Here is a 25692-nt window from a genome sequence, read left to right on the forward strand (position 1 = left end):
TAACACTTCTTACTGCACACATGTTAACCAGACAGACCACAGTTCTTAACTTTGCTACCCAAAGTTGTTCTTATTAATGGCTGATCTATAAAGCACTAGTAAATAATTAATTAACTATAAATAATATATGAGTTACAACTTATAAACCCTTTATAAATGGGTGCCTTGTCAGAAAGCTGCATCAAAATATAGCTTTTTTAGCTTATTAAAAATGGTGCAGCCTACTTGGGAGTGCACGAGTACTTCTGCTCTATTTTCATGCACCAGCTGTGAATTGATTAGAGAATTCAGACAGGGCTCTGGGTAGAAAGAGCGAGCACTTTAATTGACTCACGGTTGTTGTGTAGACAGCCTCAGGATCGTCGTCTATCACCCTTGACAGGCCGAAGTCAGACACTTTACATACAAGATTGCTGTTGACAAGGATGTTTCGCGCGGCGAGATCTCGATGGACGTATCCCATATCGGAGAGATATCTCATTCCCGCCGCTATGCCCCGCAGCATCCCCACCAACTGGATGACTGTGAACTGACCATCGTGTTTCTGCGTGGCACAGAGAAACACAGGCAGGTCAGCCAGCTTCACTGACCGTGAGGGAAATGTAGGTCAAAGCACTGCAGCAGCTCTAGCACAAGATTCATGATATTTATGCGATGCACAGATCCTACTGCAGACTGCCTGCTGTCTGGGACACTTTCAAGCAAATGCAAAGAAAAGATACAAAAGACGCCGCTTTGAGCCTCCTGCGATTCGAAGGTGATACTCACCCTGAGGAAAGCATCTAATGAGCCGTTCTCCATGTACTCGATGACAATCATCACCGGTTTTCCTGGAGAGAAAAAAGAAAGATGGACAAAGAGAAAATGATTAATTGATAGCTGAATTTTGTTTGCTTACATAATGCCTCACAATAAACCACTACATCTAAACTGCTTCCAAGTTATTTTTAGCTGTGCGTTTCATTGGCTTTTAATTAAAAGTTACCATCTGCTCCTTTTATTACAGTGTCTAAATTACAAAAATGTTAAACAGGGAGTGTGGCTAATTTAATCAGATATAATGTCACTCTAACTATGGCGCTTTTACCTCCCAAAGCTAAATATACTCCGATTTTAGAGCATTTTTAAAACGCTCTCATGGCATTCACGGTTAATATTTTCATTTCACCTTTGAGTTTGATTACCTCTCGTCACGACTCCCTCCAGATGAACAACATTAGGATGGTCAAACTGTCCCATAATGCTGGCCTCACACAGGAAGTCCCGCCTCTGCTTCTCGGTGTAGCCCACTTTCAACGTCTTGATGGCGACTGACACGTCTCGCTTTCCAGGCAGCTTCAGCCGGCCGCTGCACACCTCCCCGAACTCTCCTGTGTGGGATGAAACAATTCCTGAGTGAGGGTGGGTGGGTTTAAAAAAACACTATCAAGAACTTCACAATGACACATTTATTAGTGTATTTCGAGACAAAGCAGCTGTGCAGTGGTGGAGTACAAATTGGAGTGCGACATCTTGTTATACTCAGGGGAGTGTAACCAAGACCTATAATAAGACATGTAGAGATGCATAGATACTGTCATTGACCGCCTCTGTAAAACCCATGTGGCAGCAATTTTTCAGCTGTGGGCATCTCTGCGACTGCCTCTACCAGACGCCCCCCACACATTAATTGCAATGAACTTTTTCCCCTCTTTGCAATTGCGCTATCAATATCCAATGCATAAAGCTGTGTCCCTATTCAAGGTGTAAATATTTGGCTGTCAGTGTGATATATGATAGCACGGAGTGACTAAACGATGAGAGCTAAGAGACACAGGATGGGCTCACCTGCTCCAATAACCCGCTCAATTTTAATGCAGGAGGCGTCCAGCTCCTTGGCAAATTGATGGACAGCCCTGTTTGGGTCCTCGTAGGTTTCAGGGTCAATGTAGGTTTTGGTGCCTGGAAATTTAACTGTAGAAAGGTAAGAGGATTACTGTTATGATTAAATATGCACACTGCACACCAGCGGGCGCTTGACAGGCAAGTGATTACTAAGGCCAATGATTCAGAGGGAACTGCTGAACAGTCAGAGGCCAGTGTCAAAAGGGTTTTCACACAGGAAAATTTTGCACAAATGGGAAGAAAAGATTTGAGTAACTTGTGCTTTTCTGAGGGAGTCAGTCCCCCTCCCTTGCAGCTGAGACTACTTTACTCTCTCAGGCGATGTTGGTTCATACACTTAATAATGCTTGGTAGATTTATGACACATGATATCATTGTAGGGATGAGGGGGTTGTTGCCCTAATTTTCTTTTTTTTTTTTTATGGAACCAAAGAAAGTCTGTAATAATTAGAATTTTACAAGGAGCTAAAAACCTAGTTGTGAAATGTAACCACTTCTGAATACTTCATGTTAAAATCTTAATTCCACTTTATAGCCTTGGAATTAAAACATTGAAAAACAATATCTCTGAATGTATGTGGTTTAAATTTCCAAAAAGTAATTTCACGTTTTTCAATTACTTGGCTATTTTGTAGGAACTGAGATTCAAGCTCCCGGTGTTTCCTGTCTAGGAAGATATGAGTTTGATCAGTTCTTTTCAGACTCCTAACTGATTACTGTCCTAGCACTGATGTTTGAATTTAAATGATCAGTCTTTAATTTTGGGTTCTGAATTTAACCAACTTGTGTTTTTTGGACAGATGATTGTGAGCAACTAGAATATAGTTGAAATTGTGAACCCTATAGACAGTACACTGTATACCACTTGAATTGACATCAAGAGTTGATTGTTTTTTAAAGTAAACTATTTAAAAGCTATAAATTCAGTGCTATTTACATTTAGGTATGTAGTTGAGGTTCAAATTCTTACAGCATTTCTTTTCAAACACTTTTTTTGCCTCTTGGGCTGTATACAAGTTGCCATATCTAAACCTAAGCCAACATACTGTATATGTTTTTGTAATGTATTTACATGGTTTCCAAATCGCTGACCTCCAGTACAGTTGAAATAATATATTTTTTAAAGTTTATGATGTTTGGTTATGAGGTAGTCCCTTGCTAGTCATAAATAAATGCACCATTCGGGATTTACTTGTTCATACACTGCTCTGAAAAAATAAAGTTTTCAGAACAATTTTGATTTACAAATAACAATGTGTAAAATATGCTAAAACTGAACACCAATGAAAGATACAGTAAAAACAACACTGCTCTTTGGAAGGATGCAAATTATTATGTTTCTAGCATAATGTATGAGGGTTTTGAGGGATAAGTCAGGTATTAATTATTTTGTTAAACATAAAGTCCATCCAATTTCAAATAACACTGATCCAGGAAGCGTGCATGAATATCCATGAAGTGAGAGCAGAAGCAGTTTGTAGAAAATAAGAAAAACAAACAGGTTTAGAGAAAGGAGTAGGGGGGTTACCCTTTTGCACAATGTTCCAAATTAACAGCAAATTACAGAATGATGCACTATTAAGGGAACAGACCGCTCACGGTGGCAATTACATGATAAAAATATAACCTGTCAGCTTGAAAATATAATGAGACAGTACAGCCGTAATACGCTGGATAAATTCTGGACCAAAACCACAGAACAGAACTGCGAGCTCATCCAGCTGGAGAGACATTTATTCTCTGCATGGAGGACAGACATGGAAGCCAATCCAAAAGTGTAAATACAACAAATGCATTGTATTTCAGCGAGGGGATGCCGGCAGCTGAGATTTCCCTCCAGTTGCTCCCATAATTGCTTCGTCCATCCGAGATGTCAGCGGATCTGATAGGAGATGTCTTATCACGACTTCCTCTCTTCTACGTGGCAGACAAATTGGGTCTACATGTTGAATTTGCGTGCTATCTGGCTTCTGTCCTCCTGGCAGCCTCTCGTCGTTTGATATTGCGTGCCGAAGCCTTCCATTAAGCCCGACACCGGCCTTGTTTGTGTTTTCTCCCAGTTGTCTTTTTTTTTCTAAAGCAGGTGGTACCTGAGAGCTGCTGAGGTGGATCTGTCAGATACTTAGCAGTAGCCACCCTGCGCTCACCGGCACTGCCTCTGCCTCAGTCCTACCCTTGGTGACACCCCTGACCCGTTGTTTCCAAATCAGCAGTTTGCCTACAGCGCGGATCATTACAGCTGTACTTGGGGAAGCTTTCCGCAGCTGTATCTCCAGGGGCATCATTAGGACTGGTGTATCAGTGTTACTGATAGAAGGCACCCAGAAGCAGCCCCAGCGACGAGGCAAACTGTGTGCACACCAGAAACTCTGTCGCTCTCTAAAACCATCTGAGTTATGGCTTTTACATTTTTAAAGGAACACTCCTTCCTCACGGTTCAACCTCTACTCCCCTGACAGCTGTCACATTCGTGCGTTTGTAGCTTCCTTACTTCTTCATCGCCACAGTCTACCCAATCAGCTGCAGATTTGATTTGATTTGATTTGATAGCCTTTATTGTCCCTGAACTTTGACTCAAATCCAATGAACTCGGATCAAACAGTCCAGCCTGTTGGTGCTAATGTTTTTTAAGCTTCCTGTTAAGTATGCAGTAATTGAGATGACTCTATCTGCGTGTGTGTATGTACATTATATGCAATATGTGTGTGCATTTCGGCTGATGAAAGCAGACACTCACACTGAAAGTAGAGCTCCTCGTCTCCCTCCTGGTCGGCTTTGCTGTACCCGCAGTGCCTGCACGGGGGGGAAGCAGAATCAACTGATTGTGAAGGGAGGAAATAAACGCCCTAAATTATAAGAATTTTAATGCAGCAACTAATGCCGCGCATGACAAATCTCTGCTGAGCAGCAGGAGCTGTGAACCCAGCCCAGCCTAGTAAAGTAGCTTAAGTAATCATGTAACACATCAAATAAGGCATGCACTGTAAAAGACTGTTGAACATGTCTTGCAACAGGAATTTATAATATAACGTGCTGAAGGTTCCCTCAAGCAGGTGATCTGCTTCACAAAGTTGGTCTTTGAGTACTAACTGAAAAAAGGGATGACATGGGACGGTGAAATAAGCCACAAATGATGGACATGCACTTACAGGCCAATGGCTTTGTCATTGTGTCTTAGCTGGGCATGCCACATTTTTACCATGCCTAGCTATTTTGAACTACTGTGGACTCAGGAAGAAGGTATTAAGTGGGCCTGAGTTAAGATTTTTATGTTTTGAAGCTCAAGAATGACCTTTCAAGCCATATACAGTATTACTGTTTTCAGAACAAATTAGGCTTCTCAGAAATGCTGTCAATTGGCATGTGATTGATAGTTTACTGTAGATGTTTTAAGTTTAAGCACTTTTAAATCATTTCGATTTTTTGCCTGTATGCCCACAGGTTTTTAACACATCATGGTTCTCTGTACGTAAGTGAATAGAGAAGAGTCTAAGTGTTCCAGAAATGTAAGAACTATGTTGACCATGGGACATTCTTAGTCACGGAATCTTCAAAATGTACTGAAATTGTTAAACAAAACAAGCCAATTTTCACAGAATCTGTCATTCTTTTACATGCAGAGCTAACTGTGAGCGGGAACTAACACTTGCCATACTAAACTGACAGAAAAAGTATTCTTCAGAAGTTGAAAAAATTACATAACATAACATAAAACCATGGTGGCATTAGATTTACGTCCTGTGTTTAATGTTGACAAACACTGAGGGTATAACGAAAAGAAAACAGGAACTCACAGTGGGGGAAAAAGTGGCTGCATCACATGTCTAGTTTTTGTAGCCTATCAATGGAAAATGATTTGCTGCTAACAGTTCCTCTTTGTCTAGATTTGATGATCATAAGGCAATATCTGAAGTTCTGATCTTTTTTACATGATTTCTATACAGATTTATGGGCCCTTATCTCCGACTGACATTAGAGATATTGCTATCACTTAAAAGTGAAAGTGACTTTGACACCAGAGGGATTTGTATGACATCTTTGTGTTGTGGTTTGACCAAATGACTCAGAGGCAAGGCTTCACAGCAAGTATTAAAATGGGGCCAGGGAAGGCTAATTGTAATAAACCCACTATTAAAAGTAAGCGCAGACAAAATGCCATTCGTGCAGATGAAAATACAGATGAAGAATGTGAATGTATGTGAATGTGATAATGACAATGGGCTTGGTGCTTTGTGATGGTGGAAAAACTTTCTGTGCCATTCTTCTTCCTGCCCTCAGGATCTCACACAGGAATGTGGAGCCAAAGCTTTCTCGCTCTGGAGTACTTAGTCTCAAAATGGCTATGCAAAAATAGAAAAAATGTTGTTAGGGCTGGAGAAAAAAAAAAAAAGGTGATGCATCACAACCCATTAGCACAGCATGCCACAAGATGATGGGTGCACGTGTGGGTGCATGTGACGAGTCCACAGACGTGGAGGCCTGTGAGTGACAGAAAGGCTAATTGACAAGCGCAGACTCACAGGAGCGGAGAGTCAATGGGGCCCGCGAGAGCGTACCTTCTCCCGATGATGAAGCCAAACACCATGAACACCAGGATGATGGTCCCCGCCACGGCCACAACCGCGATGATGATGACGGGGTTCTGCTCGCTGGAGACAATCGCAGCTGATGAGACGGACACACACATAAGACAGACATGCAGAAAGACAGAAATGCTCAGTGCACATCAAAAGACTTCAATCTGCAAGGCGTGATTGAGGCATGGAGATTGATAACCCCCCCCCCCTTCTCTCATTCCCTCTGAGGGAGCGGAGGAGGGACGCTTCTATTTTTGAGCCATCCTTATACACACGGCTCTACTGTTTCAGAAAGTGGGCTTAATAGTCCCAGACGGCAACAGCGATGCCCTTCATCTCAAACAAAGACACATTCAGGTTGGACTGTTTCCCATTCAGAGCTCTCACAGTGCTCAGACTGTTTGCGTTGACAAACTGCCAATTGCTCCAAAGAATGGCTTGCCGTGGCATCATATAAAGTCAGCGCGAGCGATGTATGAGTGGGGAAATTCATGCATTTTAAATCAAGTGGATCTGCGCCGTCAAAATGAAAGGGAAAGATTGTGTTGTGGCCTGTCTGAGGAGGAGGGGGGCTGAAAAAAGGTGGTGACATTCGATCAGATGTTACTCAATCAGGCTTCAATATCCCTCCAGGTGTCTGTTTCGTCATATTACACGCTTGCAGGTTTTGCTCTTGAGGCTGGCACAGAGGAGGCTAGTGGCTCACTGCGCTGATCAAGGACACTTTGACTGGACTACAAACTTCTAACCTTGTTAGAAGACACACTCTGCCTGTGGTATGAGTAATTAGTGTGTCCTTTTATAAGGAAATGTTAAATGTAAGCTGGGTGGGGGCATGTTTGGGTGGGCAGGTTGGATGTTGGGGCTCAAAAATAGTGACTAATGTGGTTTTCACAAATTAGAAGAAGCCTCTAAAATAAAAGAAATATGCAATGATATGAATAATAAAACAATAAATTAAAAAAAGGCAACCTTAATAAGGGGTTTAATACATTTGAGACAAAAAGGTTTATTAATGCTTCATGAATGATTTACTAATGCTTTATAAATCAGTTATAGGCCCACATAAAGAACCTCTGGGTTACCAGGTTGCGAAAAATCCTTTTGGCTGGTGTTTACTGCATACAACGGACCATTTGACCTCTTACCCTCAGGAGGAGTGTGTAAGTATCCTGACCAAAATCCATTTATTCATTTATTTACAACAACCCCTTTATTAATGACTTATTAAAATTTATAACTGCAGGTGACTTACTAACTGTTGCTGTTTAGATGTAACCAAGTATCTTATTTGCTTTCTGTCAATAGACGATCAATCTCATGTCTGTGTGTTAAGTAGCTGGAGTCATATTTAGCCTTGATTAGCATAAAGATCGGAGGTAGGAAAAAAAAATACATCTGCCAACACCTCTAATCTCACTAATGTAATACAGTGTATGTGTGTATTCCATGCACAATTTTTTGACTCAGTGAGAATCAGTGTCCAAAATCATGCCCTTTCACTTTTTCGCCCCTCCATAACAAACACAAAAGAGTTTCCTCTAGTGGTCGGTGGGTTAGATGGACACCTCATCACTGACAGGTGAGGTGAACCGTTTTCAAATCCATAAAAAAAAAGGACACAACGCAGAAAGTAGTGTATGTGACACAGCTTTTTTTCTACCCTACTGTGTATCCATGTTTACAATATTTTATAATGGCAGACATTATGACCCATAACACAAACACCTCACAGCAGCACCCCTCACAGCTAATGTATCCGATTCGATTTAAATGAGTTTACTGTCATCACGCTACAGCCGCTTGTCCTTGTGCTTAGTGATTTTTCCCATGACGTCAGCAATTTCTGTTCGCAAAGCAAATGATTTCCATAGTCTATCACTAAAGCAGCTGAAAAACATTAACAGGTCGGGCATAGGTCTGGAGTTAAAAGCCAGTGTTCCAGAACAATGTGTTGGTATGCTGCTGCGGTCAAACTCGCTGATAGGTGCTTGTCATCAGTGTATTTGGAGAAATACTCTCTGTGGCCCTTTGATTCAAAAGATGATCAGACACTCCTCACTAATTATTTCAATTTTCCAATATCTCCAGTTCGTCAATACAGATTTCACTTAAAGATGATAATTCTTGCAAGATTAGGATCATATATAACATAAACTAACTGCAAAATATATTATTCATTATTGGTGTACTGCAAAAGCTAATACAGAACATTTCCAGAAATTGTCTATACTGTTTCCTTTTCTGAGTTCACTTTTCTACTGCCATTTATAGTCAAAAAACAACTTTGAACATAATATATAAACCTAAATTAATAAATAAATATGAAGCATGGGTTGAATTTTACTGTCAAAAAGTCTGTGTGGGAATTAATAGAATGGAGGTTTTAACTCTGGGACATGGGGAAATACAAAACAGAACTGCATTGGGCAATGTATCAACAAGAAACAAGTAGAACGTCAATCAAGTTTTATCCTGTACTGCAGAATAAGTATAGTGAAATCTGAAAATGTCCAAATATTGACTTTAAACTATCTACAAATATTAATCCACAAGAATGTATTCATATTCGTTTACATTAAAAAAGTGTGTGTTCTCACATTGGTAGCCTGTGTCTAAATCCTACCTGTGGCCTCTTCCTTGGTGGTTATCTCTAGTCTGGGGCCAAAGGTGCCATATCCTGCCTCTGTGAAGGCCCTGATCTGAAACACGTAGGCCGTGCTGGGCCTCAGGTTGTTCACTGTGGCTGATGTGGACTTGGACCTCACTGTGGAGTAGATCCGGTCCTTCTGATCCTGTACAAAGAACAAACCATATTTTATTCAAAGATTCAATTTTCAACATCCAGCTGCTCTGTGAACGTCTGGGTTATAACCCACTGAAGTCTTGTTATCACAGCATCTTTGCTTCAAAAATACCGCAGATACTTCAGAGGATGTAATTACCTGCCCTTTGGAAACGCAACAGAAGTGATGTAACAAAACCATCCAACATTTAATAGTCATTTTATATTTACTCAGTATATATGTCATGAGTTCTGAAATAGCATACAGCTTATTTTTCTGAGTTGAGGCAACCAGACTTTTGTATAAAACAGGATGTCATTAGAGAGAGGGCCTCATTTCCAAATTTAGTATGAGTATAACTGTTCATACTTTATAAGATGCCTCCCTGGTTTCTGATCAGCTCCTGTTTCAGTTTGCAGTTGATGCCCCCTCTATGTTTACCTGCTGTCTTGATAAACTCAGTATAATGTGCATTTCCACAGAACTAATTCCATCAGTGCTTCTACTTTGCCTTGTTTTTTGAAAATCGCTTCTAAGCTACCTTCAATCAAACTTCCTGCACAAATGTTTCACATTAAAAGCCTTCCAGTGGCTCCAAGGGCAAAATCCCATCTTTCCATGGTAGACTTTTAAAGTGACATGCCGGTTGAAAGTGTTGCTTTTCACTGAGAATAGCTTCAACACTGTTTTTACACTGATGGAATTAGTGTCATGAAATGTGCATTATGTTCCATATAAGGTATTGAGCTACAACACAGCAAAAATGTTTTTTACCCAGCCTTTATTAAATACCAGCTTTTATTTGAGATTTTACGGTATTAATTAAAGAATGAAAATAAATTTTACTAAACCTGTGCATAAACTTATTATGCTTTACACTGATTTTATATTACATCTCTTATCTTAACTGAAATTCTTTTCTTAGGCAGCCTGCCACACAACACACTCGACATATGAAAATATCTTCTCCATCCAGGTATCCATTTGGATGCTCCGGCTGCACGCACTGTGTTCTTTTGTTGTTGATCTGTAAATGTTTTGCTCGGCAAAAACCCAAATGGAATGCCAGGGTCTGTTAGGGGTGTAGTTGTTGTTTCCAATTTTCCACTTTTACAGCTGGGCAGACCACAGCCACAGTACGTGACACAGGAGACTGATTCGTCAGTGCTTGCGAGAGGCTGTGGCCAGCAGCACTGGCATCAGTGCTCTGCTACCCTGCCTTTGATTTGCTGGGTTAAATTTGCTCCATTAAACCTTGCTGTAAAAAGCTGATCTGTTCAGACTTTAGACACAGGAAGGCAACGCTACAATCTCTGTAGAAGGGGAAAGGAGATAACAGTAACAGATTGCTCATTCTGGCAGTGCAGCAGCCACGGGTAGTGTGTGCGCTAACATGTGCGTGGGGGCGGCTGTGAAGGACTACAGCCTGATTAAAATCTTACGAGCATCTCATTCATTATTGCAATTATGAGACAAAGAAGGTACTTCCAGAATCTTGTGAATTCACAGCACACTCACAGCAGCATGCAGATAGAATACAAAACGAAGAGTCGGCAAAAGCGAGTGTGATGTGAGACGTGGAGGGGAAAGGCTTTCAGAAAGATGCACAGACAAAAACAGCAAACTCACTTTTTCGTAGTATTTGATTTCGTATTCCGTGATGACGCCGTTGGGTTGGTGCGGCTCCTGCCAGGAGAGCTGGATGCTGCGCTGCTGCACTTTCTCCTTGATGACCTCGCTGACCTGGGACGGAGCTGTTTAGACAAGAACATGTCAATAAGCAGAGGGCAAACCTTCTCTGCAAGCGCACGCATACAGCCAGCCACTAATCAGCTGCGCCGACTCCTCCACCGGCACTCAGCGGTCCTCGCAAGCTGACGATTATTCACAGGGACGCTTGTTTACACCTCATGATCAAAATTTCAATTACAGTGCAAACAGCAGAAGATAGCGTTACCCCAGCCCTTGGAAAACTGCAACATGTAGATTATGAATGACAATTCGGTTCAATTAATTCCAACATTTCCAGCAGAACAAGCAGGCACTTACTCCCCCTGATGACAGAACTATTCAGAAAGCCTCTTAGAAGGAGAGGGGGTGTACCTGTAACCTCCTGACACCAGTCTTATGCACACCAATTATCTCTGGCTCTTTGCATCACTCATTTTAAGCGTCTGGCTGCTTGGATTAAGTGCTACCACATTTAGATTTCCTAAACAGTACACACACAAACACACACACACACACGCACACACACACAGAGTAATATTCTTTAGTTGTCAATACCTAAAGGTGAAACAAGGTACTGAAGTTGTGTAGATGGAGCTTCCTACATCGGTGCCATGTCATGTCTCAGCGTTCAGCTCATTCACAGCTTCCTTTCCTGTAACTACTACCAATGCTACTGCTGCAACACCTCGCTCTGCTACTGCTGCAACACCTGCTATAGCAGCTGTACTGTTAGTGGTACTACTTCTGTTACGGATGTACCACCAACTACTGCTACAGTACAGTGTTGCACTTCTGATCTAATAATGCCAAGGCCACTGCTGCTGCTGCTCATGCTACTCTTCCTGCTATTATTTTACTATAACCACTGGAAGTGCTGCTGAATCTACTTTTGCTTTGTTTTTCACATGCAAATTGACTGCTGTCAACAAACCTATTGTAATTACTAATGCATTGATTACATGTAATTTAAGGAGAAGACAATGGTCCTTGTGTCCAGAGCATCGTTGATATTTTGGCTGTAAACAAAACACTGATCTAATTTCACCATATGATGTTGCTTACAGAGAACATGTTAGAAATCTGTTGCCTTTTTACACATCCTCCGGACACACAGCAACATTAGCCTTCATTTAGATTCTAGTGTCGGCCCACCTGTAAGAGCAATATCCACCCCACTTTTTTTTGTTCTCATTTCATTCGGGCTCATTTCCAACCAACTCCTGAGAAAAATATCTTTCGATGCTAAGAGTCCCACGATGCCTACCAAACAGTCGCTAACTTTGTTAGATGTTTATGACTGGGCGTTTGTTAAAAAACAGCTGCCTGCTTCTGCTGGAGATACAGTTCATCAGACGAGTTGAGGGCCCAACACCCAGCACAATGAGCTAAAAGATGCTAAAGTGCAAAGTAGAGTTGAGGGGAATTGCACTTAGTGATAATTCTTTGACTTTTAAATGTCATATTTTCTTAAAACCAATTAAAATATCTGCCAGTGTCGACACAGGATTTCAACCTGTTTCCATTCTCTAAAATTCAGGTTTGTTTTTCTTGATTTTAGAGCAGCTTATATTTTTCTTCATGATATACACAATCCTTTCTAGAAAGTACTGGTAACAAGTAACATGTTTAATTGAGGCGTTTTTAGGACTTAGTTATAAAAGTTAGCGATTTCAGTAGGAGATTTATAGTGTGTTACTTCTGCTACTAGATTTGCAGCTGTGCCTTTTGGTACAAATTCCATTACCTATACATCATTACCATCCTCATCTTGATTATAATCACTATCATTTTTACAGCACTTTTCTTAAAGACCCCAGCGAGGGAAAAAAGGGCAAGCTTTTTGTGTTACTAAACATCACCCCAAGGAGACGATGCTTTCAGAAAATATACTTACTGAAAATCTGCTCTCTGAACAGCCTGAAAATCCTTTCTGTAAACATACTGTGAAATCTTGATGACTCATGCTGCTCTTGGGGCAACACATATTAATTAACACGTCTTAGCAAGTTTGGAAAGCCGTCGTGGGGACAACTCGAACTCCAAGGTAAAAGCCACTTGTCAGAAACCGTATTTGATTTCTTTTTTCCTGGGTCTTTCATGGATCAGCGGAGTGCTTTCAAATGAGAGGGAAGCTTGTGAGTGACAAATTAATACCAAAGAAATCTGCAGATTGTACAGTCTTGTGATTCAAGTGACAAAGATATGCTGTATTTTTTTTACTGAACAACAACGAGAGACAAAACCCTTTTCCCTGGACTAGCCGAAGCTGCTGAAGTGTCTTTGTCATGCTCAGTGACCCAGTGGTAGTGGACCTCCGTAGCCTTAATGCAGCCTGACCTGAGATTGTTTTAAGATGACCTGCCAGTAATGACTCCGGCTGGATTAAAACCTCATTAGGCCTCATCGGTATTCCTGACAGTAATGCTCATGACAGCGGACACCGAAGACCTTGTCAAAAACCCGCTGTTGTGACATGTCCCCTCATAATCCACCCAAAACACAGGAACAATGTATCCTTTCTCAGCACAGTCAGCCGGTCAAAGGAACAATTAAGTTTTCTCTCCCAAGTCACAACAAACAGTTAGTGCAGCTTAGCCTCATCCAATTTGGCAATTGGCTTTCTCTGCCCCCCGTCCGGGCACGTCCTTGAAATATGGACCTTTCTCTTCCGGGTCCTAAATCTGGATCAGGTTTATGGGTGCTAAATGACACATATGTGTTTACTGCTTTAATCTGACATTTGCTTTCAACCTTCGGAAGATGTCTTTTTCTACAATGCATGTACACAGAGAAACATTATTTCAGTTTATATATCTCCACAAATAAAAGCTTGAATTGTCATACATGTAGCTGTACTAACTGAAAAATTGCAAAAGAGAGTGAGAGAGAGGAAGCGATCCTCATTTGTAAAAAAACACATACTTCAAAGACACATGGTTTTGGAGTGCCGGCAGAGATACTGCCAGGGCAGAGCTAGCACACATCATGGCGAGCTTCTTTCCCACACAGCTTCTTTTCCCCCCCAGAGTGTGACGCAGGCTCAGGCACCAGATCTGCCCCATTTACACCCCTTTGGCCCGCAGCTGTAGTAGCAATGACTCAGCCTCCACTCCCTTACCCTGCCACGGGTGACAGAGAGCCGGGCCCTGTGTTTCCACAGAGATCATGAGATCAGTGAACAGTATTAGCAGACTCAGTGTTCCACGGGCTAAAAGGTGATCATTTCAGGAAAGGGATTTTCAGAATTGAAAAGCAGTCATTCTCGATTTTTCAGGGCTGTGAATGAAGACCAGAGTTGAGCTTTGATTCTAAGAAAAGCCTGCTCCTCAGGCTCTCTCCCCTGCAGATCACTCAGGTGGCACTGTGTGACAGACATTAATGACAGACCTGATATCATGGAAACCAGAAGCAGCCACTCTCAGACTTAACATACCTGTGGGGCTTAGCATGGCGGAAAATTGTATAATTGTTATGCCGGTCTTATAGAGACTGTTTGGGAAGGCATTTGTGCATTAATTTTGCAATATTAGAAAATGTGTCGGTGACCCTGAAAACCTTCCCCTGTAATGCTAACTGATCCAGAAGCCAGCCGCCACCGTGCTCTGCATGTGAATGTCTTATGAATACATTAGACAGTGCGTTTTAATATCCTCTTCTTTCGCTCAGCTGGCTGATTTCAACTCTGAGGCGAAGAGCAGAGCGGAGGTAGTTCATTACATAAGCATGTTTCTCTGCCGTGCTTACCTCATGGACCGTACCAGTGCTATAAACTCGTGTATTAAGTACTGCTGTTTTCCAGATGTGCTCACGTAAGGCCTGTGATCCTATCTTTGTCGAAGTGCACAAGATCGCTGGCATGTAGCAGCGTTTCAAAGGTTTTTAATTTGAGCAGGAGATTGTAACGTCCCCTTGAGGATATGAACAACAAAAAATCCTTTGGGCCCAGTATGGGCACATAAACAACCGTAAGGTAAGCAACACTTACTTAATTGTTTCCTCACAATTCAAACAGTGGAAATGAAATGACATATTTGGAGGTACTGCACACATATGCAGTCTTAAGGTTAATATCCCGCTTTGCTAGCCGACTTTGCTCACCGCCATGTAAAGTATTTCATACTTTGAATGGCATTAATGCATTTCACATGTCTATTCAGTTTCCTCTTTCATCACTGCAGAACTGAATGTTTACAGTTCAGCGGAGTCTAGTTGTTAGACTGAGGGATCATCTCCGGCAGCCCGTGAAACAAAACCCTGGCGACAGTTTGGTCCCGGCTGGTTGACACTAACGAGGTATGACATAATCAAGATTACTTCTACTTGATGTTGTGACTCCCATAACATGGCGCAAAGAAACTGCTGTTAACTGTTGCCATCTTGAGAAACGTCAATTTAAGGAGTGCCCGATCCCATAAAAAGGATGATTGTGGACCCAAATTACGCTCTTTGTGGGGATTACAAGACATGGAAGTAAAGGTGCACTCCAGCTATTTGGTACTATACTACCATAAAGTTGGCAGACTCATAAGAGACAGATTTGAATAAGAATGGTCAAAATTGAAGCAGCAGAGGCCAAGAGATGCTGAGCTTTTGGTCCTAGTATGAGGCAAACTCCAAAGTACTGGATCCTGCATTTCCCACAATGCAAACGGTATTATTTTGTTACTTTATCCTACCTAGTAAATGCACTGTTTATAACTCTTTCTGTTCCATTTGATTCTTTTTCCTTTTATCCTTTATTGTCTTTTCTTCCTCTGTGCTTATTTTATTTTGGCCATATTCTCATTGTATCCTTGTCTGGTTGTATTTCCTTTTGTAAAGCACTTCGTAACATCATTAAAACAATCCTGTATACAGAAAGTTTATTATCAATGTTATTATTTCTGTTGAAGATTGGTGGAATTCCCCTTTACAGTCAAGGTTAAGCAGTTTGGGTGGGTTTTGCTCATGGTTAAATGAAAACCACTTTTGCTGAAAGTAAAGACTTAACTCGGGCTCAGAAAAGTCGCTTGCATGAGTTGAGAATTGTACGTGGGTCGCTGGATTTGAAGGCAAATGTATCGGAGCAGTCCATCTGACCTCCACACCCTCCCTTTCTGCCACTGTTTCAGTGTGCCTGCCTGCTCCTTGTCGTCTCCTCTCCATATAATCTTCTCCTGGTGGGGAATGTTTGTTTCACCCTGCCCGGAGAATGCAATTTGCATTTTAAGACAGCGCCATCCCTTCACCATATTTCATGCGACCCCAGCTGGTTTTTACAGCAGAAATGCCTATGTATGTTTGTGCGTGGGTGTTTACTTGCCTGTGTGAACCCAGCTGAAAGCGCTCGCGTGGGTGGATGTTATCTGCCCCAGCTACTCTCCACCTGTCTGCTGAGCTGGCCAGACGAAACTAGCTTGGAGCTTAGCTCTGAAGGCCATTCAGCCACTCAGTGGGCAACACACCTTGAGGATTCTTGAATTAAAAGCAGAATTCCCTTTAGTAACCGTGTGCACTTGGAGCACGCTCAGTGAGTCACAGAGCGAAGGGTAGAGACAATAATAGACCTGGGCTCTGATGAATGTGAGGGGAACTGTCAAAATTGGTGTGACAATTTTCTCTCTATTGCTACAGGGCCAGCGTCTCGCTGGGGGCTTTGAGGCTCCGCACGGCATTGCATTTCACCAGCCAGTGCCAACCGGTGCCATGTCACCTCTGCTTAGATCCAAACAGGGATAAAAAAGGAGGACTGATGCAGTCAGAGGCACTATTCATTCTGTGTGGGGTTTGAGGCTTTAACTTGAATCCAACATCCAACAGTGGTTTGTTTTGTAAAGAATATTCAAGGCCTAGTCCGGAATAATCATAGTTTTGTCATCAAATTAATGTGGATCACTAAAGGTGTTATCACACGAGTATTTCTAGCCTTTTTTTTTTAGCTAATTTTGGCTTCTGGCCTACAAACTCACTCACAACGTCCACTCACTTTTAATGCCAAACCTAAACCACCTGGTTGGTATCTATATTATCAAATCTGATCAATCTAATTTGTTTATAAGCTCTCCATTTGAAAGATCATGTAGAATTTAGCCGGACAAAGCTACAGTTGCAGCGTCCTCCTATCAAAGGCAAATGATATAATTTCGGGAACATTTGTTAGCCTGATGATTCCTATTCACCACAAACACTTGAGGTGGAGGTGCATGATATACCCTTGAACCAAGTGTGTTTGAAAATAGAGTTTTAAAGAGCCTGGCAGAGGACGGAGCGCTCGCTGCATAACAATGCCAGTCGAGGCAGGGACACCTTTGGTGACCATGTGGGGAGGTCAAAGGCGGCTCCGTTTGAAAGCAATTAGCTAGGACTGATTTGAAGGAGACCTAGGCTGGGTCTTTCATGTTCTATAGGGCTGACAGTTCCAGAGGTGATGGGATGATTATTAATACATATCTGATGCTTCCACCACTGACAGCTCAACACAGCCATCAAATTTCCCATCATTATTTCCCAGTTGAAGGACCATATCATGGTCATATATTCACATCACTTCTCTGGATCAACAGACTTTTTTTTTTTAATGTATGGTAAATGGACTTGTATTTATACTGCGCTTTTCTGCTCTACTGACCACTCAGATTGCTATACAACACTTGTCACTGATGGCAAAGGCTGCCATGCAAGGTGCACTTGCTCATCAGAAGCAATACAGTGCCTCCTATCCAAAGTGTTCACAATTATACTAAACGTACCCACCGACGGCACAGCCATCAGGAGCAATTTGGGGGTTAGTACACAGCCACAAGAACACTTCGACTGGACAGGGGGAAGCTGGGAATCAAACCTCCAATTACTAGACGACCCGCTCTACCAGCTGAGCCAGTAAGACGTCATTATTAAATGATGGTGGGATGTGTCTGGCCATAAAAGAAGCACATTAGATGTCAATGAGAATTTCTTCAGCTAATAGAATCCCTCCTTGAATTCTCCCTGCGTTCAAGCAAGTAAATGTTGTGTGGTGTGTGATTTGCTGAGTGCATCACCCACACCTAACAGCTTAAGTATAGCCCTGTGCGCTACTGTGAAGCCAGGAATCAGCATCACAGTGGAAGGTCAGCAGGGAAATTGCATTCATGCTACACAGACATGAACACACAAGGCGCACTGTGCATGATTGCCCCTCCAATGCCTCCTGACAGGGACATCATTTTAACCCCCAGTGGTGCTCCACGCTACTCGCTCTCGTATAATATCAAAATGCCATTCAGTAGTGTAACAGATGCAGAAATCATTGGTCAGCTTTGTTACATAATTGTTAAGCCAGCAGGGACTCCACTTATTGAAGAAGCACTCAGCTTCCCTGTGTCAGTGTCCAAATTAGGGAGCAGGGCTGGCAGCCTATCATCAGTGGCTCTTAGCACACTCCTTGATTTCTTCAAGTAAGCTAGAATTGGGTCTACAATCTGCACATCTCGTCATCCTTTTCACCAGAGTCATCCCATAGTCAAATGTTCACAATCATATCCATCATAGTAATGGTGAAATGATGGCTCTGTTCACGCAGGGAACCAAAATCGATGTTGGGTTGATCCTTTCACAAACGCACATTTCTACATATGGGCATGAGTGCATCTAAAACACGATGAACAGAGTTATAAGGGTGACAGTTTTTGGCTTTTACAGATTTTAACAAAAAAATAGACCAGCTTTAAGACATTCTAACCAGATTAAAAGTCTCAACGCAGGAAAGTAGGAACTCTTCCATCGATGTGTGTTAGAGCCTGACCAATACTGTAATATAATATTTGAGGCTGATACTAACATTGTTTTCATGTTATGTTCCTTTTTTACATAAACACTTAACATCTATTACTTCTACATTCATACAGATAGATATATATCTGCCACCTTTCACTTGAAATGATCTAATAACCATGATGGTTAACCCAAGTTTTCAATACATTAATGCAAACATTTTGTACATCCAACGTTGTTGTAATGTAGTCCTGAATAATTTGCACATTGCCCACAATAGCTTTATTTAACCCAAGATATTAAAAAGATAGCTACCTAGGTAAAGATAGTACAGAAGACCATCTGATTGTTGACACATTTCTTTTGTCAAATATCCTCAAAGGTACAATATTTTCTGTCATTTATATAAAACTGGGTCCTCTAGGGGCGAGGACAGTTCAAAATATACTTCCAGTGATAGAGAGAAGAGAAAATGTGAAAATAAAAACATGTCAAATGGCTGATTACGATTCTACAGAGTAAGCCAGAATCCCCCCATTCTGCCGTGCAGGAATCCTCCTGCTGGGCTCATTTGGATTTGAAGGCTAAAGCCAAATTCCCCGGTGCACAGGGACACATACATGTTTCCTCTTTTCACAGTTCCCACATATGTATATGAGAAAACATATAAGCAGTCAAGCATATCTGATCACAAGCAATCAGGTGAGACGTATTTCAGTACCGGCAGGTGTGAACTGTAATTTCCTCCTCTGTCTCGCAGAAACCAGGTCATGTTTTAGAAGGTCATAATGATTAGCTGGGCAGATGGGAAACAGCAATATGACTCAAAGGACAATGACATGGAACATAAGCTAAATGAGTACTGCAGCTTTATTGTGCCAAAACCGTCTATTCGCCACAAAATAAAACTGAGCCTCTTTAAAGTCCTTAACCGTTCACATAAGAAACACAGAGCCCAGTTGTTTGTAATAAACGTCCCAGGCTACCAAATAGAACATTTGTTGACTTATACTGGCGATCATAATTATAGTAACAATACACAGCAGGCCAACATGTGTGTGCTAGATGTTATGCGATGTGAGGCGGCGTGGTGAGGTGGAGCTAAACGCTTTGAGATGCAGGTTTGTTTCAGGGAGGTCGGTGTCTCAGTGGAAATAAATGACAGGGTCCAAAACAGAGAGAAAGCTCTGAGAGTTTGTAAATAAACCTTGGTTTTCTTCACAGGCTGTTTTCCATCTGAACCCACTTAATCAGAGTAAATCCCCGAGAACTGCCTTGGCTGCATGATGTGCAGCCTGATAGCCTCGTTCTTAATTTCTGAATTTCCTGAGATCTGCAGAATTCATTGCCCAGAAAGCCTGATGAAGTCATAAAAATATGCCATGCTTGTCCATATCCCTTTTGATGGAGAGCTGTGTTATAATGATGCTATCTAGCTCCGGCTCAGCACACGGACTGTCAGAGAGAATACACTGTGAAAGAAACGGGCACGGGCCAGATGAGAAATGAAAGCACTGGTACTTGTTATAATGTACACGCTTGGCTTTGCTTATCCGCTGCCTCGCTGACCTTTCTGCTACAAGCAGCTGCAAGGCATGTCTTTTCAAATACATGACCAGGCTAAGCAGAGATATGCGTTTGCATACACAGTGGCTTTATCATTTATCTTAATAAAACAAAGACTGCGGAGTAAAAAGGCACAGAGCCGATTACAGCGAGAGCCCGGTGCGGTGGCTGTGGATATTTACAGGAGCCGCTAAGCAGCCAAACGGCCTTCCACCTCTTTGCTTCCCTTAAATGTCAAAGCACAGCCTGAGGACCCTGCGCTCCAATCTGAAACCCTGATTAGACATCTGAGCTCTACAGGGATTGATAAGTGAGATAATACACAAAATGCATTGTGCTGTGGACTGATGGTGCACACTGGGTCAGAATCCCGAGGCACTGCTATTATTTTGAGGTTTCAACCCCTACAGTCACACTTATCTGTGGCTTCACACAGAGGCAGCTGCTCCTAACTCTGCTCTTATTCCCTTATTATGAGAGAAGAATTCTAATGTTTGGCATCCGGCATGACAAATATTCAAATTTCAAATTTAAACCCACCACCGCAGTTTTGCAGAGTGAGGGGACATCATAAACATCCATTTATTATAAAAAAAAATACCTCTGTCATCAGGAAGATGATCATGTTAATCAGTGCTCATATGCTCTTTAATCAGAGTCTTGGACAGGCTCCATCCCAGGGAAATCATACCCACGGCCCCTCCAGCCGCCTCTGTCATTTTGTACGAAGCAGTCTGGTCCAAGATACCACTGATTGCCAACAGATCTAGGCCAGCCATGCAGCTCTCCAAGACACCATAAAGTTAAATCAAATCAGAGCCTGAGACAAGTCCAGGAAGCACTAAAAATCACCCTGCTCATACTCCTGTGGACAGTTTAACAGTGTCACAGGGCTGCGCGATGTTGGAAAAAAATTACTTTGCAATCTTTTTTTTTCTGCGATATTTATAAAGCGATTTCTCCACATACATGCAGTGTGTTATTCATCTACAGATATACAATTATATACAAATAACAGTCAGAATTGTCATCATTTGGTTACTTTAAGTCTATCCTCTTCTACCACACTTGGCTCAGCCCGCTGCCTCCTCTCCAGAAATCAGCTTTTACGGACAAAAATAAATAAATAGACAATAGTAGGGTTATTTACATATAATCTTTGTGTGTTTACGAGTTTCTAACATTAGGCAAAGGACCAGCACTGTGGCAGTAACTTTTTAACCAGCAAACGCTCAAAAAGCCGCCTTGCGTAACGCCTGCCTCCAGCAGCCAGGCGACCTTATCTGTGACAGTACCCACATTATGTGCAGGTGATACGCAAACTCTACATGCACAGGGATCATTTCCCAATGTGGTCTGGTGAAGGGGTGAACTTGATCAGTTTATCAAACAACCAAAACAGGCAGGCGGCTTACATAGGGGCCCAGATTGGTCCCTGTCTGCCTGACTGAACAACATTTTGTTCTCTAGTTTAATATTTGGAACAAAGTTTGTTTGTGTGTCTTGACTGTTTTTCGTAACAATCAAAGCGTGGGGGAAAATGACTGTATAAGGGCCCACTAGAGGTCCTTGGCCCCTTTGTGATGAGCCATCAGCGCTGTGCCTGGTGCAGCCCTGTTGTGTAGGATGCAGAATGTGTCATGTATGAATCTGTCAACAAGTTCAGTTGTCTGCCAGATGAAGTGACAGCCACACATTCCAAGTTTGGTTACTTCAACACAGGGCTGGTGTTTTGATAGTTCATTTTACAAGAGGACACAAAACTATCCGCCGGGGGGGGGGGACTTTGACCCAAGTCCCTCTAGCGGGTTAATCCGGCCATGGGTGCAGCTAAAAAAACATAACCTGGGGCTCCAGGCCCAGGTAAGCCATTGCAGAATAAATATGATACTATCAGAGAGTGTGGAATATGGTTATTTTAAATTAAAGTAGATTTTAAAAGATGGAGAATTATGACAAAGGAATATCTGTAATGAAGCAGGGTCTCCTGATGCCCTTGTGTTTCTGATGTCTCAAGGTATTAATGCTTGATGTCGCATTCACACACACAGGTCTACGCTCTGACTCTTTTTTTAGAAATCCCACACTGATCCAACAAATGCCGGCTTTAAAGCTCCGCCTAACAACACCTAATTCTGCCTGTGAAAATACCATCCGGACGGTGATAACGACCTTACAGGGGAAGAGTATAGAACTCATTTGACTGCACACTTGGTTTGAGCCAACCGAGTGCATCAGCAGGAAATCGAGCGGTGCATAGCCGGAGTAAATGCACCTGGTGATAAAGGATAAGACTGGAACGCCCAGCCGGCTCAGCAGCAGCCCTGTAATCAAGGGGACGACCTGATGCTGGCAGCCGCGCTCGTGATGAGTAACCCCTGAGCCAGACACTCCAGACAGGCCTCCAGCCAGACGGCATGTGGGAGAAAAAAAGATTGCACAAAAGCCTACTTAGTGGCTGACTGTAGTTTTGGGGATTGGCTTTTTTTTGTGTCTGTCATCAGCAGTGAGCTCTTCTATCACTCATCTGTCTGCTATGAGCTCACTTGATGTCTTCTTTATGCGCAGACAAAAAGCAAAATGACAGGACGTGAAGGGAACCAGACGGCAGCGCAACGCTTACGACTGGGTGTGCCGCTTCACACTTGACAAAAAAAACACACGTCAAGCACATTTGTCCTGGAGGAATACTTTCCACTGACAGTAGACCGTGTGTATCACTCTGTAGAAAGTGTTGATCCTTCCTTCAAATGACTGACCTCCTGAGCCACATCTTTTTTTTTTTCTGTTCTGCTAACTTATGGAAGCAGCTAACTGATTATGATTAATGACTGCTAAGCACAGAGACAAGCAGTAATTCCATCTCTGTAGGGCTTACGATACCGTGGGATTCAAATAATAATATCACACTTGCTTGTAACAATCTGTTTAGATCAAACTCATAACTGTGATTTATTATCAAGTGTCGTGTAAAAGCTGTTTGCGGTGTGAAAAAGTGTCAGAATCTAACAAGATCTGCTTATTCCCAGCATCGGGACAACGCAGGCTGCCCTCTAAGCCTCCCAACAGTGTTCAACCGAAACTGTGCTGAGTGATTGGCTGCTTGTAAAGACAAAGCTAGCTCTCAGGTTACCCGGCTGAACTTGCCACAGATCGACCCTGGCTCCCTCTGCCCTACAAAAGCACGTCCACTGCCCTTTGTTCCCCCCTCCAGTCAACACTGTCTTCCAGAGTCAGACTCGCTGCACGGAGAGGCACCTGCTAGATAAACAAAAGGGCTCCCACAGAAAGCAGGGTCCAAGTCCTCTTTTCTTTTCTGTGGGAAGAGGATCATGATGATGCCAGGGTGTGACCAAATGACCAAATATGACCTTTGACCAGGGACAGGGAGAGAGTAGGGTCGCTGAGGTGGGAGATACTGCTGTCTGCCACTGTGCTTGCTCCGAGTTAAAGGAATAATCTGCCCGTGAGCATCTGCAATGTTGGAAAGAAGGTGCTTTCAGAGAAGGCCTTGCTTTTTTTGCTGTACTTGATTACTAACTGCGAAAAGCAGGCATCTGCCCCATGGACCCCAAAAGCCCAGAGTCAACTGTTTTAGGTATTTTAATTAATTGCAAAGTTAATTTTCATCACTAACATACACTATCAACAAAGGCAGGTCATGCACTATTAGCTAATGTTGTGGCCCTGTCTTCAAAAGGGGCCCTGAGTCACGGTCAGGTTTTAAGACTTTAATGGTTTTATTTTGTATTGCACTCACATGAGTTGATTAGGGGTGGCTACTAATAAGGATTAAATCTTCTCTCATGGCATAATTATCTTCACCAGGCGTATGCCTGGAGGGGATCATCTGTTTGGTCTTGTGTGTGTGAGCGTGTGTATGAGTGTGTGTGTGTGTGTGTGTGTGTCTGACTGTCTGCCTGCAAGCAATTTCGCATAACACTGGACCCATCAGCCTAATGTTTTTTATGGACATTTTTGACTGTGTGCTCTGGCACCTCTCGTGGTTACAGTGATTCACAATTTAGAAAACACTATTTTATTGACTGATGATTGGCTTTGCCTGGCTGGCAATTTAGCTATATCAGGTGTCTTATGTCCAAACATGTTTAACTTTTCATGCCGTTTTTTGTGAACCTACCAAACTTTGAAATGTGAAACTTATTGTTCTGCATGAATGGTTCTGGTTATATCCAATTGGAATTAATAAATACTAGTGCAGTGCCTGTTCACAGGAGCCAATGTGACGCCTCCCTGCGCTTTTTCTTCAAAATGTGTCTCTCACATTGATTTCACCTACAACAGGGTCAGCAAATTAAATACGTAAATAAATAAATTTGATACCGGCTGGGGGTGAAATAGATCTCAGCAACAGTTACTCACATAATCACTTGCTCTTAAGTGACTGTGCCTACAAAATAAGAGCACAAGCGATGCTTTATTTCGAGGTGAATTGAGAGTTTTTACTTTGAAAAGCTCTGGAAGACATTCAAAAGAGTCTGTGGCTTGTTTGACACACCTCTGACAAAGCAGTCAGGAAACATGAGATTGGACTCCCCTGAATGAGAAGCACAGGACTTTCCTCTGCCTGGAGATGCTGGGGAAATGAAAATAAGCGTCCATAAGTTGATGGATGTTGATCAATCGCCGGGATGCACACACTCCAGCACATGCTTTACTGTGACCAAACACACAACCCTCCGATTGAAAGGCCTGTACACTACTGACTGAGCTAACCAGACACTATTAACTACTATGATGACCCCTGGCTAACAGCATTAATAACACAGAAACAACATGACAATGGTGGAGATCCTGCGCTTCCGTAGAACTCTTATAACTCTGTTTCAACACATTCGTTTCTAACATATATCAAACCTGCGTGATGACGATAACTCAGATTCAACAATTCGCTGCCACATCGGAGCGAAGTTGAAGAGCGGAGCGGCATTAAACCCCGCCAGTGTAAGCAGCTCTGCTGTGCCCCCGCGAGAGCTCCCCGCCATCGCTGCTGCAGAGCTCCACTCAGCTCTGTTCTCTAGTATATTTATTAATTCTGAATGTGCTGTGTTGTGTTGCATGCTCAAATTGCACTGAAAGCGACACTGCACTCCTCTGAGTCTGTAGCAACACACCCACCACGTTTGAAGTTGATTGGATGAATGAATCAAAATATAAACACACACACACACACACACACACAGATTTCTGCAAACTGAGACTACACTATACAAAAACAACGTGTTCAAGTTGCGTACTTTGTTCAACGAACACTCCAAACATTACATTTATAATGACGTAAAAAAGAGAATATTTCCAACAGGACACTGTTCAGAAGTACATAATGGACAACAATGTTTCACTGATCTAAAAGGTGCTTCTTTAAACTGCTGCGATTTTACACCAGCGTTTATCAC

At 42.3% G+C, this 25692-nt stretch overlaps 1 protein-coding gene across 2 annotated transcripts in view; it reads right to left on the reverse strand.

The window, feature by feature from the left end:
- Positions 1–25692, reverse strand: part of epha7 (eph receptor A7) — an 82032-nt gene that overhangs the window by 12110 nt on the left and 44230 nt on the right. Inside the window, exons 6-13 of one of the 2 annotated variants that reach the window (XM_038726207.1) lie at positions 10877–11001; positions 9088–9256; positions 6441–6549; positions 4622–4677; positions 1828–1941; positions 1185–1370; positions 769–830; positions 335–544 (exon numbers count right to left, since the gene is read on the reverse strand). In XM_038726207.1, coding sequence (XP_038582135.1) covers positions 335–544; positions 769–830; positions 1185–1370; positions 1828–1941; positions 4622–4677; positions 6441–6549; positions 9088–9256; positions 10877–11001 — 1031 coding nt within the window. Of the gene's footprint in view, positions 1–334; positions 545–768; positions 831–1184; positions 1371–1827; positions 1954–4621; positions 4678–6440; positions 6550–9087; positions 9257–10876; positions 11002–25692 lie in introns of both variants that reach the window. The other variant, XM_038726206.1, reaches the window with a different exon arrangement.

The sequence above is a fragment of the Micropterus salmoides genome, unplaced genomic scaffold (genome assembly GCF_014851395.1).
Source record: "Micropterus salmoides isolate LMB-PRFRI ecotype aquatic unplaced genomic scaffold, ASM1485139v1 Ms_hic_scaffold_18, whole genome shotgun sequence".
Taxonomy (NCBI): Eukaryota; Metazoa; Chordata; class Actinopteri; order Centrarchiformes; family Centrarchidae; genus Micropterus; species Micropterus salmoides.